The sequence below is a fragment of the Juglans regia genome, chromosome 11, assembly GCF_001411555.2.
Source record: "Juglans regia cultivar Chandler chromosome 11, Walnut 2.0, whole genome shotgun sequence".
Taxonomy (NCBI): domain Eukaryota; kingdom Viridiplantae; phylum Streptophyta; class Magnoliopsida; order Fagales; family Juglandaceae; genus Juglans; species Juglans regia.
Genome location: NC_049911.1, coordinates 3,792,144 through 3,812,909, shown reverse-complemented (window position 1 = coordinate 3,812,909; position 20,766 = coordinate 3,792,144). Strand labels below are relative to the sequence as shown.

The 20,766-nt window shown below is 37.0% G+C and overlaps 1 protein-coding gene across 3 annotated transcripts; it reads left to right on the top strand.

Annotated features, from left to right (window-relative positions):
* The first annotated feature begins 6,805 nt into the window (after positions 1 to 6,805).
* LOC108987903 (sugar transporter ERD6-like 5) lies at positions 6,806 to 19,183 on the top strand. Of its 3 annotated transcripts, none has more exons than XM_035682635.1 (17): positions 6,806 to 7,235; positions 11,741 to 11,830; positions 11,927 to 11,986; positions 12,102 to 12,167; positions 12,275 to 12,340; positions 12,421 to 12,496; positions 12,594 to 12,658; positions 12,795 to 12,881; positions 12,999 to 13,079; positions 13,316 to 13,400; positions 13,494 to 13,537; positions 13,667 to 13,729; positions 18,021 to 18,080; positions 18,192 to 18,245; positions 18,536 to 18,595; positions 18,718 to 18,832; positions 18,936 to 19,183. In XM_035682635.1, the coding sequence occupies exons 1-17, from the start codon at positions 6,978 to 6,980 to the stop codon at positions 19,046 to 19,048; spliced, it is 1,443 nt and encodes a 480-aa protein (XP_035538528.1). In that variant the 5' UTR covers positions 6,806 to 6,977; the 3' UTR covers positions 19,049 to 19,183. The 3 variants fall into 3 exon arrangements, with proteins under 3 accessions (XP_035538528.1, XP_035538529.1, XP_035538530.1); XM_035682636.1 differs by having other exon boundaries at positions 11,927 to 11,956; positions 18,936 to 19,177; XM_035682637.1 differs by lacking the exon at positions 18,536 to 18,595 and having other exon boundaries at positions 18,936 to 19,177.
* Positions 19,184 to 20,766: the final 1,583 nt, after the last annotated feature.

The window sequence follows — 20,766 nt, the reverse complement described above, 5'->3', positions numbered from 1 at the left end:
TAAACTGACCAATAGTCCTTTTCACAATCGATGTGGGACAATTTCAACAATCTCCTCCTAACATATCGGACCCTGGATTGAAGCAGCGACAACCCGTTTTTTCTGTAGATTGTTGAGCTAAGACTATTGGTAAACCTAGGCTCTGATATCAGTGTTAAGTAGTCTTGGGCCTCTCTTAACTTCAAAAGCTAGTTCAAGAGGTGAGACTTTCTTTTGTACTTATAAATTGGCCACAAGCTCATTCCACAATTGATGTAGGATAACCCCATTATATAAAAATAGAAGCTCCTTTCTTTATTAACTGCAAAAGGATTAAATTTTTACATAGGACGAGAACCATTTAGTAGTTACATCCGAAAGAAATAACTTGCATAATCAAATCACAAGACCCGACTTGGTGGATCAGTAGCAGCAAACATTGGAAATTAAGTCCATGCCAGGTATAGAAATTGACGTACGAATATACCGGTAATGATTTTGAGAGACTGAAGTAGCAGCAAAAGATCAAGAAGAGAAATGAATGATTGATGATATATATGGTCCATAACTTCGAGCTAATCTTAACCTGCTGATTAGAGATTTGCCTTCCATTCGAGAAGAGAAGGCTGGGCTCCTCCCACCCTCTGGTCCCTCTCTTTGAAACGATCATCTATATTCCTACTACTGTTTCTTGTGTTCCACTTCTTGGTAAGGAAACAGCAACTCCTTTTCTGGTGTTGGGGAGATGGGAGGTTAGGCAAGTACATGATGACACTGTCCAATTGGTGCTATTTGTGAGGAGTCATACCACCGTTCTTTGTTGTAAATAAGAACAGGCTTTTAAAAATATTTTTTTGAAAGAATTTTAATGACGAGTTCTCATGCACGGCTCTTATACTACAAGAAAAAATATTTTTTCCAACACTGCATTTCATCGCTAATACTATGAAAAATCACCAAAATATCCATTCTCATCGAATTTTTAATCCCCGCATGTTCGTCGGAATTGTTTGCTTTTTTATTTTTTGCATAAAATCAGCAAATTGGAAAAATCATCACAAATAATATGTTATTTCTGGTGATTACGTTAGTCGCAAATAGTTAAAAATTTACCAGAAATGTGTATTCCATTATCATAGGAAATCATTGAGAAAAAGATTTTTGTGGCGATAGCTTTTTGCCGCAAATACTCTAAAAATTGCTGCAATAGCCCATTTTCTAACGAATATTTGTTTTAACGCTAAAAACTTATGGGAGCCCTAAAGACTTTTTGCCACGAACATTCTTGGCTGCAATTAGACATTTCCAATACTAATTAGTACATTGTAGAGCTCAGGCCGGCTCAAGGGGTAGGCAACTAAGGCCACCGCCTAAGGCCCCCCATTTTGAGTAGGCCCCCAAAAGGAAAAAAAAAATATTAATGAATCTAAAAATTAACTTATAGAAAAAATATTAGTTAGTGTAAAAGATGAAATTTCTTTTGCTTAAAATAAAATCAATCTTAAATGGTAAAATTTGATAAAAAAAACAGTAAATATAGAAGTTTTACTAAAAAAAATATTACTCAAAATATACAAAATTTTAAGACAATAGTGAAATTGGAATAGAAGTAGCAAAAATATAATGATATATTACAATATTTTATAAAATATGATGTTTATTTTGATATCGATGGCCTTATTTGTTTTCATAATGAAGTATTAATTAAAATAAGTATATATATGGATAAGAAATAATACTCTATTTACAAAAAAATTAAATTCTGTTTCAAATTGTTATAGTATTAATAAATATTATTATTTAAAATAATATTAATATTTGTTTTGCATTTCAGAAAATTTTAATATTTAATATTTTAATATTATTATTATTTTTAAATTAAATCATCATGTACTTAATATCGCCTTAGGCCACAAAATATATCGAGCCATCCCTGGTAGAGCTCATATAACTAAAAAAAATAAAGAGCCTAAATCTAATTGGGACGTGTTGTAGTATGTGGCTTATATTGAGTGGAACACGTATACATAGAAAGCAAGTTGATGCCGGAAGTGAAACGGAATGGAGTGAGGGGAGTGTACATGGATATTATTGAAATTTTCTAATACTTTTGTACGACTAGAGTTAGTATAAATATATATGATGTATCCTTACTTTAACAGTTAGTGAAATTTCAGCCCCCGCTCTTGTAGATGTAGGTATATTGCCGAACCACGTTAAATCTGTGTGTTTTTTCTTGTTTTCTTCACTTTACATACTTTTCATCGTAATTGCCACACATACCACAACAGGACGTCAACAGCCGAGCCTCAAGAGAGGAAGCTGATAAGATCAGGACCAACAAGATACTCCCAACTTTGCAAGGCAATCCCCTCTCTGTATGTGTAAGAGTAACAACAGAATGCAGGAGTCCTCACAAAGGAGGCCGAAAAAGGCATGATGGTTGAAACAAAAACCAGGAGAGCTGAATCAGATTGCATGAGCACATCTCATGTCCATAATCAACACAAAACTGAAGTGCTTGAAGCAATGCTTCGAGCCCAGCACAATCGCCAAAAGTACTACTATAACTATATCCCTAATAAGAACACCTCCACATTTTGTTCCACCCTGATTCCCATTAAAATCCCCATCTATATTAAGTTTAAGCTTATTGCCAAATAGAGGAGACAACCATGCATTTGACCAAAAAAGGCTTCTTAACTCTAAATGGAGGGACATGTATAGCTAGCTTTCAAGGCATCCAAATTCCAATGAAATGGAGGCTCCAAAGCTAATTATCTGCTATATTATTGGTTTTATAGTGAGTTCAACTTACAGCTAGCTCCAATGAGATGCTTTGTAAATGACACTTGAAATAGATCAAGAACATTTAGGATTGAACAGACTATATATCATTACGCAACCATATCTCCCAAAGAAGAATCAAAGGAACGTGGACTCTCTCTCTGTCTCTCTCTTCAGTTTTTTCATACTAATATTGTACGTGGAATGCGGATTTGTGGTGGTTGAATATGAATTTTGTAGGTTTGATTATTGTTTGTTAATGATGTCTGGAGCTAGTGGTTATTTTCTGGGGTTCGTTCGCTATGCTTCTAATTTCTATCCTTTGTTTAATATAGTATTTAGTTTGGTATGCTTTGATAGTTAGGTGCAATTAAACTAGCTAGCTAGCTTTGTTGTTATTCTTACTGGTAATTGGTATGCTTTGGACGTTTGTTAGCTATTTTTTCCCTATTAAAATTTTTACAGAATTTGTATTATCGAAGCAAAATGTTTTTTTTAAGCATTCTATATAGCGTAATACTACTCGTTATCCCAATTCTCATCATTCTCTCATCATTCAAATATGTAATATTAAATGATTGGAGATTATTTCAATCATCCAATTATTTAATGCCACATAATGCATTAGATAATAAATATTTCATCATCATCCTCTCATCATCTAATTATATGACATTAGATGATTAGCAGTTGGTTTCTTTCTGCATATATATATATTTATATTAATTTCTGCATAATTGCAGAAAAGCTTTGGAAATAAAATGGCCTAATGCACCAGATTTTGGCTTTTAACATATATAGACAAATCTGAATATAAAAAGAGAAACCATGCAGGAACATGTGCGTAAGATATCCTTAAATATAAAATGAAACAGTGGGTGGCCAGGCCATCTGAAAGTCTCGCAGAACTGATATCAATGCATGTCGTCTTGTAATATGATTATCCTAATTCTCTCTCTCTCATTAATGGCATATAATCTCTCATCTCATCTAATCTTCCATTGAGAAATGAACTGAGAAATCATGGAGGAGGGACTACTGCTGCCAAGCTCTACAGCTGTTGATCATGAAGCCAAGCTCAATGGAACTGCTGGAGATCATATCCAACCAAAAGTTGACTCAACCACGCCCGTCCTTGTACTCAGCACTGCCGTCGCCCTTTTCGGTTCACTTTGCAATGGCTGTGCTGTAAGTACAGTCCCATTCTTATTATCAACAATTTCTACACTTAGTCTTCTAGAGTTAATCTGTATAAATAATATTACTGATTGTAATTCTAGACATAAGTCTCACACTCCTACACACCACTTAAAAACATGTAATTTTATTCTTTTATTCTCGTATTGCTTCGGAAGATTACTTAATTTAGTACGAGAAAGTATAAACTAGTTACCCTCCCTCCTACAAACAAAAAATGGAGTGTGTGAAAAAGATTTTGTGTTTTTTGCCAAGTTTACTCAGCCATGCATGTGGGTATGATCATTTAAGGCAATAACAAAACAATGATATAAACACATTGCAATGTCTATTATACAACTTGTTTTGTGTGACAATATGTTAATCAATGAGGGTCTATATAATATATATAATAGGAAAAGTAGTTTTAAACAAAAAGGAGTATCCCCATTGAGGTTGAACAATGCATGATTTTGATGAGTGGTTTGCAGTCAGGATATTCATCGCCTGCTGAATCAGGAATCCTCCAAGATTTGGGCCTCTCAAAGGCAGCCGTGAGTTAAAAATTCATTCTTTTATTTTTCAGTTTTCTTTTCTCAGTATATGTATTCTTCTTGTCTTGTTGACAGTTGACCTATCACTACATACAAAGACATACGTACGTAAGTACGTACGTAAGAACGTAAGAAATTATTTTGTACTATACTTCACTGTAATTGATAAGTGCCGCTGATCATATCAACCTGGTTAATGTTAGGTACAAGTCTTAAATCGATAAATTTCATATAATTCTTTTATAAAAAAGTGTAATAGTTATTTTTATTCTTTTTAAAGATGAATCCATTTTACATGAGACTTGTCTATTTAAAATTTTTACAAATTATTTCTCCGACAACACTCATCACTATTACTAGCAATCCTTAGAAGACCATCAATGAATTTTTAATATATATATATATATATATATATAATACAAAAAATTACACCTAGAGATCAAGAAAATTCAATACGTGAACAAAGTTAATACAATAAAATAATAATAAAAAATTATAATAGAGATTAAAGATTTTCAACAACTTGAATCAGTTCTTACCCAGTTTCTTAATCAAACCAAAAACTCAAACCAGAAACTCAACCCAGTTCCCTCACCATCCTCTCTCATTTAATCCTGCATTAATTTCAACTTTCAACAACTAACGCACACCTTCCCGTAAACTCTTCTCAACCATCGGTAGCTTTCTCAAATATGGACAAAAATTACATTTCCTCCAAATCTCTCACTTTCCACCAAAACCTCTCTGAGACTTCTGAGAATCCAACGACAAAAATAAAAGGAAGCACCAAAACCTCAGAAACCCTCAAATGGCTAGACCTGGATCTGCAGCCAGAAACTGAAAATGCAGCATACCTTTCAGAGCATGCACTCATTGGACGCATAATTACATCCAAGCCTCTCAACAAACTTACGTTACATGCTACAATAAAGGCTGCATGGAGCTTCGTGATCGGACTCTCTATTGAAGACCTATGCACAAACACTTTTCTATTCACATTTCCAACCCAGCAAGAGAAAAACAGGGTCTTAGAGCAGCGACCTTGGAATATCAGAGGTTTTCATATGTTGATTAGAGATTGGCCCACTGGTTTAAGCTTGCAAGAAATCGATCTAAAAATGTCAATTTTCTAGGTTCAAATACACGGATTGCCTCTGGAGTATATGACAACAACAAATGCAGAGAGAATAGCAAGGAGGCTAGGGAATTTTATTCAAGTAGAGCAAGCTACGGACATGAAAATAATCCTCAGAAAATATATGAGAGTGCAAGTGGAGATAAATGTAGAGAATCCACTTTCAGATGGGTTTCCACTCTCACGGCCTAGAAGACAAGCAACGTGGATCAGCTTCAAATATGAAAGGCTGTCAGACTTTTGTTATTGCTGTGGATGTTTAGGTCACATACAACAAGTGTGTCCTCTGTTTCAAGTTAGAATCGAGGTTACTAACTTCGGTCCATGGATGAGAGCTGATACGGTAAGATGGAGGCAACACGAAAATCACTTGCATGCAACAAGATGGGGGCAACCAGAAATGCAAGCATCTATAGTCAGAAATGAAGATCTGGAAACAAGGTTTAACTTTCATCATCGTGCAAAAGGAAAAGAAAAGATGGAAGAAATGCAACGAATTCACAGCTTGAAGGTCCAAGAAGAACACAGTTTCAGTGCACTTAGATGTAGCAGCGTGGACGTTCATGGTGAAAATCTCAGCATGCATGGATTGGAAGAAGAACTGTTGAGAACACGTGGAAGCATGAGAACACACCAAGCTGCAGAAGTGACTTCATTAAATGAAAATAGGCCCCTATGCAACTCGACGGCTTGGGAAATATCTCTGCAGAATAAAGATAGTCAAATATGTCCCCTTCTCACAAAGACCAAGAACATCCACTCCACTCATCAAAATGATTGCAATCGACGGGTAAGAACTGTGCCCACATCTCTTAATTACAGCCCACAAACATTAACTCCTATCACTTCATCAACTTCCTTTGGCAAACAAAACAAACAAACTGATCACCCAACGGAAGAACCCAACAACATTTTCAAAAGCATCATAGCACAGTTCGAACAGCTCAAAAGCTCAACAGATTTCACTCCAAAGGCCCATTCCTTATCACTGTTAGTAAGCCCATCTGGCCGGTCGTGCTTTGCAATAAAACCAAACCCATATCATTCAACACAAAGCCCAGCTCAATCATCCAATAATTTGGCTTTTAACCCCTCACAATCTGATCCAGACCCGTTGAAATGGCCCATAAAATCAGCTCAGCACACAAATCCAATTCAGTTCAAGCAGACAAACATCCCTGGCCAGCCAAACAGCAACGACCTAAAGGAAAACATCTCTACCCAGCCGATATACCCTCTTGTGTTCTATCACAATCCTTTCCACCCAGAAACAAAAATCCTTTCACAATCATCTTCCTCCTCCGAAACAGACCCGCATAAACTGAAAACTTCATGCCAAATAAACAATGAAAAACTTGAAATTGGTTCAAAGAAAAGGCAGACTCGCAAAGGGCAAGGAGAGACGGTCTCATTGGGAGAAGATTCTTGTAGCAAAAGAAGCAAGAAACATCAGATACATCAAATACTTTCGGACTCTGAGGAAATGGAAAGGACCCCGATTGCAAAGTTCTTCCAGTATGCAAAAGGAAAAAATCGCAGCATCTTGGAAAAGCAAACAAAAAAGTCAAGATTTTCTCCATATCAAAGGGAGTCACGACATTTGGGTAACGTGTCTCAGACCAAAACTTTGAACTTATTTTCATTGGATTCTGAAGCCAATGTGGCAGGGCCAATACTGCCACCAGATGAAAAATGAGGATTATGAGTTGGAATTGCAGGGGTCTTGCCCGTCCCCGTGCAATTAGAAGTTTGAGGGCAAATATCAGGTCTCTAAAACCTGATATCGTCTTCCTTTCGGAGACAATTTTGAACACTGTGAATACTAATATTATTGTGAATAGATTAGGTTTCAACTTGTATGTGAATATCCCACCAGACAGTAAATGGGGTGGACTTTTGTGTATGTGGAAAAATGGTATGGATGTAGAACCTGTTTACATGAATAGTAATGTAATGACTATGTTTGTGTACTCGAATCCTGTTCACTCCCCGTGGCTGTTAAATCTTGTTTATTGTCCTGCAAATTATAGTAAAAAAGGAAATTTTTGGAACAATCTTGAGAGAATTACAAACAGCTTTAATGGCCCTGTTCTTAGCATTGGTGATTTTAATGAAGTCCTCAACCAATCTGAAAAACAGGGAGGTCGACCTTTTGCTTGCTCTTCTAACTTCAATGGACTTAGAGCCTACATGGATGTTAATGGGATGGTTGATATTGGGTTTCATGGACCAAAATACACTTGGACCAACAACAGACAAGGGATTAGGAACATTAGAGAAAGACTTGATAGAGGGATTGCTAATTCTTCTTGGCTCAACCTGTTTCCAGATGCCACTCTTAAACACCTTCCCATTAGCTCTTATGATCATTCTCCAATTATTTTGGACACCATAGGAAGCAATCACCATAGATATCCCTTCAAATTTGAAGAATTTTGGATAAGGGACCCAACCTGTCAGATGGTGGTCCAAAGAGCTTGGAGTACCTCTCATATTGGAACACCTGGTTTTATTTTATCCAGAAAACTGAAAGAGGTAAAAAAAGCTTTAAAAACTTGGAATAAAAATCATTTTGGCAGCATTCAGAATTCCATAAAGAATTTGAAAAATACTCTTTCAAACATTCAAAGCAATGATCTTACCTCTCAAGTCATGGAATCTGAAGCTGAGATCAAGGCTCTCCTTGATGAGCAGCTCAAAAGAGAGGAAATCCTTTGGAGACAAAAGTCAAGAATTCAATGGTTGACAACGACTGATCTAAACACAAAATTCTTCCACTTGTCTACAACAATAAAAAGAAGAGCTAATTCAATTGAGAGTTTAAAGCTGGGAATGATCAAAATGTCATCCATAACACCTTTCTGGATCATTTCAAATGCATTTATACTTCCTCCAATCCCAATCCAAACATGGACTTAGAAGGTTTGTTTCCTGACAAGATCTCAAGTATGGAAAATAATTTTCTTTGTGAAATTCCTACTGATGATGAAATCATTAGTGCCATTAAACAAACACCTTCAACAAAAGCTCCTGGACTTGATGGTTTCACTGGTTTGTTTTACAAGCATTTCTAGGACACCATAAAAATTGATTTCATAGTGGCCATAAAAAATTTCTTCATTCATGGTAAGCTGCTAAAAGAATTGAATCACACCCACATTGCCCTCATCCCAAAAACAAACTGTCCAAACACTGTTCATCAATACAGACCAATCAGCCTCTCAAATGTTTGCTACAAAATTGTAGCAAAGATACTTGCAAATAGGCTTAAGAAGATTCTTCCGAGAATTATCTCTCCCCATCAAACAGCTTTTGTCCCGGGTAGAGTCATTCAAGAAAATACTATTTTTGCCCAAGAGATCTTCCATCATCTTAAAAAGAAAAGAGGGAGGGAAGGTATTATGGCAGTCAAGATAGACATGGAGAAGGCCTTTGATATGATGGAACGGAATTTCATTTTGAACATTATGACAGTGTTAGGTTTCAATAGGATTTGGATTAATTGGATAAAAGAGTGTATTACCACTGTTTCTTACTCAGTGATTAGCAATGGGAACCCCTGTGGTTACTTCCATCCTTCCCGAGGGCTTAGGCAAGGAGACCCTCTTTCCCCATTTCTGTTCATCTTAGGTACAGAAGTCTTAACGAGACTTATCACTAGGGAAGAAAACTTAGGTCTTCTAAAAGGGGTAAAAATTTGCAGAAATAGCCCGCCAATTTCTCACTTGCTCTTTGCTGATGATCTAATTATCTTTGGTAAAGCCACTCAACAGAATGCTCAAATGTTTAAAAATTGTTTGGAAAAATACTCTTCTTGGTCGGGTCAAAAAGTACATTCTAGCAAATCATCCATTCAATTCAGCAGGAATACTCATCCTCAAAAGAAAATAGAGGTTAGGAATCTCTTTGGTTATTCAAATGACTCTTCAAAATTAAAATACCTGGGACTTCCTCTCTCTTTTAAGGCCTAAAAAAAAATTCACTTTGGAGATCTACAAGAAAAAATTTTTGAAAAACTTGCAGGATGAAAGGCAAAAGTTCTCTCTCAAGCCAGTAGAACAACTTTGATTCGATCTGTTGCTAGCTCAATCCCTTCTTATGTCATGTCCACTCTCTTGATCCCAAAATCTGTCACAAAAAATATTGACAAAGCTTTCTCAAAATTTTGGTGGGGATTTCCAAAAGAAAAATCAAAAAATTTCACACCCAAATCTTGGAAGTCAATATGCAAACCCAAATCCATTGGAGGCCTTGGCTTAAGGCTGATCTCTGATTTCAATCAAGCCCTCTTGTGTAAAATTGGTTGGAACATTTTAAATGAAAGCAAAGCCACCTGGAAATCTGTTTTATCTGGAAAATACCTAGAAAACTCAAACTTCTTTGATACACTTCCAAAAGCTACAGATTCTTGGATCTGGAATTGTATTTTAAAGCAAAGAGATTTCTTGAAACAGAGTGTGTGTTATCAGATCAATAATGGCATAAGCACAAATGTCTGGTTTGATCCATGGATCCCAACTCAGCTGAACTTCAAGCCTATACCAAAGAACAATTCAATCACCTTAGATAGGACCCTAGTTGTCTCTGAACTTACTATGGAGGAACCTAGAAGATGGAACATTATTCTGTTACAAGCCCTTTTCCATCCTGATACTGTGATTGAAATCTTGAAAATTCCTCTAGCTCAAACAAATTTTCATAGACATGAGGATAAACTAAGATGGATGCACCATTCTTCTGGAAATTTCTCGGTAAAATCTGCTTATGCTGCCATCACAATGAACTCCAATCCACCTCAGGTTCAAGAAAACATTTGGAAAACTCTTTGGAAGATTAAAATTCAAGATAGACTGAAACTGCTTTGCTGGAAAATTTTGAATAACATTATTCCAACAAAATCCTTGGTGAAAAGGTTTGCACCATTAACTGAGGAGGAAGCTCAGTGTCCAATATGCAATAATGAAGAAGAGACTCAAGCTCATTTGTTCTTCACTTATCCTTTCACCAGAATTCTTTGGAGGCAATCACCATGGCCATTGGATATTGCATGCTTTGTTAACCATGACATTAGAAATTGGATAGAATGCATCATTTCCCCCACTGATAAGCTAAACATTTTGGACCGAGAAGAGCAAGATTTTCAAATCTTTGCTATCAATGCTATGGACAGTATTTGGTTTTTAAGAAATAAAATTGTTCATGAGTCTTTAATTCCAAATCTTGATAATTTTATTTCTGATACTTTGAGAACCTATAAAGAACACTGTAATGCGTGGGACATTAAAAAAGTAAATGACAGCCATGGCTGGAAAGCTACACCAAACGGGCATTACACTCTATTCTTTGATGTAGCAGTTAGACAAACAGGTAGTATAGCAGCAGCAATATGCAGATCTGAAGAGGGCAACCCAATCTTTGTCATTACAAAGCATATTGATAGCCAAAACCCTAATCTAGGAGAAGCTACTGCAATGAACATTGGACTAGAGGAGGCAAGACGAAACAATATAAAAAAGCTAGTCATTGCAGGGGATTCACTAGTGGTTTTGCAAGGAGTAAATGATCCGGATAGAGTGACAGATTGGGTAATACAACCTGTAGTCAACGACATCAAACATTTGCTGAATACATTCGACAGTTGGCACACTAGAAATATACATCGAGACCAGAATCGATGCGCGCATTCCATTGCGCAGTGGGCAGCTTCCAAGAACTTATATGGATGCATACCCATTTCTTTTTTACCTTCTTGCATGTTGGATTTCCGTAGTGGAAAAGACCCTCCTTTTATTTCTAGTTGATGATGTACAGCTTCAGTTTTAATCTTGTAAGAACAGTTATTTATGTAATGAATGAATCTATCTTGCTGAGAAAAAAAAAAAAAAAACAAGATCCAAACAAAAAAAAGTTATTTTAAAAAAACGAAAACATTAAAAAAAAAAAAAAAAAAAAGGGTGGTCACCCCTTGGTCCTCCCCGCGCTCAGTGGCTTGATCTGGGCGTTTTCGTTTTGACAAACTAGAGAGGAATAAAATGTTACGTTATATCTGTTTAAGTAGAACTTACTCTGTTGCCTATGATTTCTTTTGTACATTTTTCTTCCCTTGCAGTTTTCTGTTTTTGGTTCGATGTTGTCTCTTGGAGGAGTGATAGGTGCATTAGTAAATGCAAGGATAGCTGATACATATGGGAGGAGGGTTGTAAGTTTCTCTTCACTTTTCTCTGTTTTTGGCCTTACTTTATCTTTTTTCTTTTGCCAATACGTTCCAACTCTTGCTGATGATATTATTATTCAGGCAATGTGGTTTTCTGGAATATTCAGCTTGGTAGGTTGGATGGCCATAGCATTTGCCAAGGTTTTTTTTTTTTGTTTTCGCTCTTTGATGCCACTAAATTTTGCTGCATTTGATGGCCAACATTTTCTCTTCTGGGTTTCAATCATTGATCATAGAGTTCAATGCTTTGATGCAGAATGCTTTGTGGTTGGATCTTGGAAGACTGTTACTGGGGTTTGCCATAGGGATCTATTTCTATGTGGTAATCTTTTAGATTAACATATTATATATGCTAATCAATTTACCAACTTCAAATACAAAAAAGAAAAAAAAGAAAAAAAACAGTGACAAATTCTTATTGCCAAACAGGTACCTGTATACATTGCAGAAATAACCCCTAAAAATCTTAGGGGAGGATTTACATCAGCTACTGAGGTAAAGGGAGTGTTAATCATTATGGTTTGAAAGTAGCCAACTCATTGTTTACATATCTGTTCTATGTCATTTGTGTGCAGTTGATTACATGTTTCGGCTTTTCACTGATGTATTTCCTTGGAAATGTCATTAACTGGCGTATCTTGGCTGTAATTGGTAACTTATAACTTGTTTCTTGGTCCTTCAGTACTTTGATCTGAACATAATGTTCTTTAAAAAGAACAAGTTAAATTGGAATTGAGTTTATTTTCAGGTGCTATTCCATGTTTAGTACAGTTAGTGGGATTGATCTTCCTTCCAGAGTCCCCTAGATGGCTGGTGAGTCCAAGTATCTTGTTGGAAGTGCTTTATCTTGTCCATTTATGCTTCATCTTGATTTCCTTGAGGCATATTCTTCAAAGAAAAAAGTGAGCATTCATTAGAATGTGAAATGATGAGCACAAGTTTTCTGCAGGCAAAAGTTGGTAGAGATCTTGAAGCAGATCTGCAGAAACTAAGGGGGAAAGATGCTGATATCTCCCAAGAAGCTGCTGACATCAGAGTAGCCTTTCCTATCTTGTGTTTTATGACATTTTATCTTTCCTAACCTTGACCAGAGGAGACTTTTTTCTTATTTTGGTACCATTTCTGAATTAAGATATGCTCTGCTTCTGCACAGGATTATACAGAAACCATTCAACAGCACTCAAAAACTAGAATTCTAGAGTTGTTCCAGCGGAAATATGCTCATTCACTCGTGGTAAGCCTCAATCATTGTGGCTGGCTCCTTTGATTTTCTTGGCTAGTATATCCTTTTCTCTGCATTCTATTTAGAAAAGTGACAAGTTCACAAATATTTTATAAAAAAGTAAAGTTCATAGAGCTGATATAACAAAATAACTTTAGAATCTGACGTGAGGCATATTAGTTCTTAAACTTTATTTTGGAGATATTATGTTCTGAAATAAATAAAATTCTTAATTTTAATTGGTATAGGTTGGAGTTGGGTTGTTGCTGCTACAACCATTAGGAGGGACCAGCGCCTTCGGTTATTATACAAGCTCTATATTTGCAGAAGCTGGTAAATTTAAAGGCTTTAAAAATTCATTGATATAAATAATGAGAATATTAAAAATGAAGAAGAAATATGATGTTGAGGAATGGCTTATGGCAGGCTTTTCAACTAGTATCGGGACTATGTCAGTGGCTATTGTCCAGGTACTTGGCTCGATATAACTGTGGCTGCACGCCTCTTTTTTTTTTTTTAAATATTTATTTATTTATTAGTTTTTTTAACGAAAAATGGTTTGAAACGGCATAGAAAACATTAATTATTTTGTTTTGCAGATTCCAGCTGCTGCAATGGGTGTAATATTGGTAGATAAATCAGGACGACGACCCCTTCTCATGGTAATTTAAATTAATTAAGGATGGCAAAGAATCATCAACTTTTTTGTCTCTGGTTAATTTAGTTCATCAATTATAAGGTGAAGGCAATAAATAAATAATAAAGCCTAGCTACTTGGAATGGATAAAATATATCAGGCTCAAAATAAACCTACTAGGCACTAGGTCTAAGGGGGAGGTCCCACCATTATAAGATAAAATAAGAGAGAGGAATGAGAGACAATGAAGAGACAAGGGAAATGAGGATATCAAGATAGAGAAATGATATATACAAGCCCCAAATGCACAAGTCTTGCACAAGCCCTTTATAAAAAAGTAGACCCCACTATGAAAAAGTGTGAAAAACTCAATTTTTCTTGATGGGACCCATATTTTTACAAAAGGCTTGTACAAGGCTGTTACATTTGGGGCTTGTGTCTAGCATCACTCGTCACTCGTCAGGATAAGAGGGGAAGGAAAGAAAACGGAAAGGAAAGGAAGATGTCAGACACGCAAGTGAAAGACGGCCAATCCTCATCACTCCCTAAGGGCACGCAAAAAGAGGAGATAGATAAAAAGAAACGGCCAGACGATTTCTGGAGATTTTTTTGGACTTCTTCGACTTCTACTTCTTCTCCAGCTTCTTCAACTTCTTAAAATGGGCTCTAGCGAGAACATATTCACCAGCAAACATATACGAGATCTCCATTGTACAATGAAAAATGAGAGGCAATGAGAGACTATAAATAAACTTATTATAATAAATATTCCCTTTCCAAAAATCCCGTGGACGTTGGCTTTATGCCGAACCATGTAAATCTGTGTGTTTTCCTCTCTTTTACATTCTTACTATTTATTTTTCATTCATTGCCATGGACGTACGCATAGCCGCACCCGACCACGCCGGGGGCTCCAAACCAGACCAATCGAGGCCCAGATCCTAATAGTGGGCTGGGAATGACTCTTTCTTTCCTTTCAAACTGTTGTACAATTTTTGGCATTAACAGTCGGCGTCGTCTGTGGGACCGAGTTACTTTTTACACCGAAAGCAGGAGAATGATGATTTTCCGCATGCTGAATAATCCCGAAAGCAGTAGATGAAATTCTACTAGATAAGTATTCTTGGCCTTTCCACTTTTATTTTTATGGGAAACAATGCTATAGAAAAGGGGTGAGTAAATTTTTCCTTGCCCAGGTAATTAAGTACACTTCTCTCGAGGACCTTTTATACACCCAATATGTAAGGCCGGGAGCCCAAACTCCTCGGCCACTTTGACTATGAGTGCTTTTGGCTCTTGGCAATTTTAGTGCACTGTGTATTCAAGTGTACAATATAAATATTGTGCACAAAAATACATTAAATGCATGCTTGTACATTGCGGGCAAGTGCCATGTGACACTATGCACGTCTGCACCGTGCATGACACGCACAATGCCATGCACGATGAACGGCCCCCCTCCCATGGCAGTTTGCAACTGCCGTGGGCTCGAGCTCTAGCTGGAGATCACTACTAGGACCACTAGCGTCTTCTGTCGGGTCCGACCGTGGCATAGCAGCAGTGTCGGCAGCCACCATGTGGACTGCCGGCGTCCTCTGTCCCTCCAGGGCGTTGTCGGAGTTCCTAGACCTGCGGCAAGAAAACGTGGCCACAGTGCCATGGACGATGCACGACCCCCTCCCATGGCAGTTTGCAACTGCCGTGAGCCTAATCTCCCGCCTGCAATCACTACCAAGACCATCAGCGCCTTCTGTCGGCTTGCCTCGCCACACCAACCATGTGCATGGGACTGCGCATGGCCGAAATCCTTGGCCTAGTCCAACCGTGGCATGACAAGGGTGCCGACGACCACCATGCGGACTGCTGGTGTCCTTTTTCTTCTTCATCAGAAATGATTTTCTTGGCATAACGTGCGTGCGGGCACCCCGGACCTCTTGCCTAGATGCCTTAAACCATTGTCATGCTCTGATAGGATAATTTAGGTGCGCAAACCTTACACTTGTGATTGAAAATTGTCTGCGCTAACCAGTTTGACTTCCGTAGCTCGGCCAAGCGCCCCAACTGTTTGCTCCAACTTCTGAACTTCTGGCGACGAGAGGACCAGGGGAGTGAAGCACCGTGTCTCCATGGGATTGCCTCATCCCTTCCCTCATTCTACGAGGTCGAAGAGAAGACTAGGAGAGCCAAGCACTGTGTCTTTACGGGCTTGCCTCATCCATTCCCTCAATCTACGAGGTCAACGAGAAGACTAGGAGAGCCAAGCACCGTGTCTCCATGACTTGCCTCATCCATTCTCTCAGCCTACGAGGTCGACGAGAAGACCAGTGGAGCCAAGCACTATGTCTCCATGGACTTGCCTTATCCCTTCCCTCAGCCTACGAAGTCGACGAGAAGACCAGGAGAGCCAAGCATTGTGTCTCCACGGGCTTTCCTCATTCATTCCCTCAGTTTGCGAGGTTGACGAGAATACCAGGGTAGCCAAACACTGTGTCTCCATGGGCTTGCCTCATCCATTCCCTCAGTCTACGAGGTTGACGAGAATACCAGGGTAGACAAACACTGTGTCTCCATGGGCTTGCCTCATCCATTCCCTCAGTCTATGAGGTTGACGAGAAGACCAGGGCAGCCAAGCACCGTGTCTCGTCCCTTCCCTCGAGGTTGACGAGAAGATTAGGGGAGCCAAGCATTGTGTCTCCACGGGCTTGCCTCATCCCTTTCCTCAATCTACAAGGTCGATGAGAAGACCAGGGTAGCCAAACATCGTGTCTCCATGGGCTTGCCTCATCTCTTCCCTCAGCGAATGCCAGGCATGCGCACTCGTGCAATAACCGCTGCGAGTGGGTTTCCTTTAGGAACAAGCGTTCGGAGTTAACGAGCATCCGAGCTCCACAACTGCCTTGCGCAGGATACATTCGGGAACGAGTCGACAGACTCGGCAACCGCCTAAGGTGGATCCAAAGGGTCGAGAAGCTTCCTGACCACTTTGTGTGGGCTACCACGTACAAACTCCAACATTGACAATAAAATGGAAACATTAACAGCAATTTATGATGGAAAAGGAAAATCACCAATATCATCGAAAACAAAAACGTTGTATAAATATGCACTTTTCGATAACGACGGGTGAGTCTAGTTTTACGAACTGCTCGGTCTCCATCATGACAAAGAGGCAGGTCCAGCATTTCGGCTGCTCAGTTTACCACCATTTTCAAGTTACACAGGCAAGAAAGGTTAGGGATCGCCTGGCCTCCCAGGTGCTCGAGTAGGCGGGCAAGTCACTTGATTGCCCAACCACCCTCGTGCATATTATGCCGTCGAGTATACCTCTCGCCACACCAAGCTCTGTGCTCGCCATTTACTTGGTTGAGTGCATCTCCCATCACATCAGAGCTCCGTGCTCGCATTTTACGCAGTCGAGTACATCTCCCGCCTAACTCCATGCCAGGAAATCTTTGTCGCTTAATGCAAGTCAAACGGACAACCCCCGCTCCTAGAGTTTACTTCTCTACGGAATTCGGGGATCATTTCGACTGCATATTTTATATTTAAAGATTCTCATTGTCTTTTTTTGAACAAATGACCCTTAAGACTGCGGGCAATTGGAAGAGATAAAATATACTAGACCAAAAGTAAACTCACTAGGCCTAACCCAATGGGGGAGGTCCCACTATCAAAAGACGAAAGAAGAGAGAGGAATGAGAGACAAGGAGGGGACAAGGGAAAATAGGGTGTCAGGATAAGAGAGGAAGGAAAGAAAACGGAAAGGAAAGGAATATGTCAAACACGTAACGGAAAGGCGGCAAATCCTCACCAGTTCCTAGAGGCATGTGAAAAGAGGAGACATATAAAAAAAAATGGCCAGACGATTTCTGGGGGATTTTTTTGGACTTCTTCGACTTCGACTTCTTCTCCAACTTCGACTTCTTCTCCAACTTCTTCAACCTCTCGAAAAGGGCTCCAACGAGAAAATATTCTCCAACAAATATATACGAGATTTCCATGGTACAGTGAGAAATGAGAGGCGATGAAGGATTGTAATAAGCTTATTATAGTGGATATTCCATCTCCAAAAATCCCGTGGACTGTGATTTTATGTCGAACCACTTAAATTTGTGTGTACATCTATTTTTACATTCTCAGTATTTATTTTCCATTCACTGCCATGGATGTACGCACAACTGCACCGAATCATGCCGGAGGCTTTAGACTACACCGATCGAGGCTCAAATCATCATAGCCGGCCAGGAATGACTCTTTTTCCACTTCCAGACTGTTGTGCGATTTTTAGCATTAACACTACCAATGATTTCCTGCAGATATCTGCTGCTGGCATGTGCTTGGGTTCCTTCCTCATAGGGTTGTCATTCTGCTTTCAGGTTTCTTTCAAAACCAAATCCCAGAGCTTTTATTTCAGGATTTACTTACATTCTGCATGCCCGTGTATGAAATATTAATGATAATTGTTTCGAAGTGTTTGTTGTAAGCAGAACCTCTCCCGGTTGAAGGAGCTAACTCCCATCTTGGTGCTAGTTGGGATTGTGGTAATACTTTCCTTCTTCTCATGCAAGTCTTTCGATAAAATACCTAGAGACTTATAAATTGACTCACACATTGATGACTAATTGTTCTACTAAAAAAAACTGATGAATCTGTCGTGAGACATTTTTTCCATCTCAAGAAAAGAACTACAGGTTTTTGAGTTGAGTTTTGAGCTGTTTTTGGATGGAATTAGCTTAGTACTGTTTGTTCTTCATTCTGTACTAAGCTTTGATCTAAAAAACATGGCAATCCATGCAATTTCTATTGCTTCAAAACTTCAAATCCTTTGCAGGGTTATAGTATGTCTTACGTAATTGGCATGGGGGGATTACCATGGGTTATAGTGTCAGAGGTATGCAGCTCATTGAACTGATCTTAAATCCTTTTTACGGAGTCAATATTAGTACTTTTGCACAGAACAAAAGCAGCTTTTTTTTAGCTTTAATTCAGTTATACATTTGAAATCCATCTCAGATATTCCCTATAAACGTCAAGGGTTCGGCTGGAAGCCTTGTGAGTTTAGTGAAATGGTCCGGTTCTTGGATTGTTACCTACAGTTTCAATTTCATGATTGAATGGAGTACAGCAGGCATGCAACTACTATTTCTGCAGCACTTTAACATGTCCAGTTTTCATTTTGCAGCTTTGTATTTGACATGAATGTTTTTTCTTTTTTTGGCATGATGAATCAGGAACATTTTTCTTATTCTCCGGTGTTTGTGGTTTTACTGTTCTGTTCATTGCAAAACTGGTACCAGAGACAAAGGGGCGAGCTTTGGAAGAGATACAAAACATTGAATTCTAGAGAAAGTTAAAAAGATCTATCTGTTCTTAATTTTGCTTTGGAAAATGCTTGGGGGACGGATAAACTTGCCCCCAAATAGACCCATACTTATTTTGTTTTTGTTTTTTAATAGTTAAAGAAGTGATTGTTAGTGAATTTTTATATTTTTTTAAAAAAATATTGAAAATTTTTTAAAAATACGTTTGTATATTTTACGACTGAAAATATAATTTCTGGTATATTAATGATATAAATATTATTTTTTATAACTTATTTTACAAACCATGTGACAGTATGATCACTTCATTAAATATATTTAATTTTTTATCTGATTTGAATTTCAATTAATGTCTCGAAACAACCTTTCAATTTCTGAAGATTTATAAAAAAAAAAATTTAAATTGTATCTATAGTTAGCTAGCATAAATAATCTATTATAAGGACTACTTTAATTTGTTGTTCCATTTCTGAAATTTTTTGAAGCCTTAAGAGGGACGCCACTTGGATGCCTTCGTCGTACTTGATATTTTAGAATTGTAATATTTATTGAGTTTTATAATTGTAGAAAAAGAGGCTAATATTCTTAAGATTTGGATGATGAGATTAGTTGAGTTGTGAATAATAATATTTTATAAATTTTATTAAGATGAGTTTAACTTTTTAGATTAGGGCTCGTTTGGATAGTGAGATGAGATGATATGATTTTAGATGAATTGAATAAAATATTATTTTTTTAATATTATTGTTATTTTGAGATTTGAAAGAGTTGAATTGTTTCTATATTTTGTGTGGGAGTTTGAGAAAATTATAATGATGATATGAGATGAGATGATTTCTATATCCAAATGAGTCTTAAAATATATAAAGTAAGTTGAGATGCATTTAATTTTTTTATGAGAAGTTAAAAAAATAATGAGTCTTATCAATAATTGATTTATGATGAGTTGATATGAATTTAATTTAATTCAACAATAAAACATAATCTAAACTAATTTCTAGTCTTCGATCGTTTCTTGTTTCCTGTGCATGTACGTTTATACATACCTATATAATTAAGATTTCGTATATAATCAAGATTTCTATGAAATGATATAGTCACTAAAAAATTTTATAAAAATAAATTCAGAAAGACATGTCTTTATATGATACGTTAGATTTATTATATAATAAAATTAATTTTATAATTTAATATATAATATCAAACTACGTTAATCTATAGATTATTTTTATATAATTTTTTTGTAACTAAAATATTTTTCTTTTTGTAATTAATATTGTTACAGTTCATAAAGATACGGATGATATATATATTTAATAGTATAATATTTACAATTATTTAGTCTATCTGATTATTTTAAAAAAATTGGATAAAAATTAATATAGCATGTTGATCATCTTCAACTACCAAGCTTACAACTAGTCCTTAATTATAATATTGGCACGTTGTAAGTAAAAAACTTTATTCCATGCGATTCACGAGGCCGACTAAGGTGGGATGTTGAGATGGTCTCAACTCATCTCATCTTAACATTTAAATATTATTTAAATATAAATAATTTTTAATTTTTAAACTTCTAATGATCTAATCATTAAAATTTTTTAAACTTTAAAATAAAACGTAAAAAATAATTTAACTTTTTTAATTTCTAAAAAAAAAGTTATATTTTAAAAATTTATATTCTAATAATATTTTAACTTTATAATATTTTTATACAATTTTTTCTCTCTTATTTTTCTAA

Bases quoted from the DNA above. Each gene is read 5' to 3' on its own strand.
- LOC108987903 (XM_035682635.1), top strand. From the start codon at position 6,978: ATGAAAAACTTGAAATTGGTTCAAAGAAAAGGCAGACTCGCAAAGGGC. The intron at 7,236-11,740 runs GTAACGTGTCTC...CTTCCCTTGCAG, and splicing joins AAGGGAGTCACGACATTTGG to TTTTCTGTTTTTGGTTCGAT. The intron at 12,341-12,420 runs GTAAAGGGAGTG...ATTTGTGTGCAG, and splicing joins GATTTACATCAGCTACTGAG to TTGATTACATGTTTCGGCTT.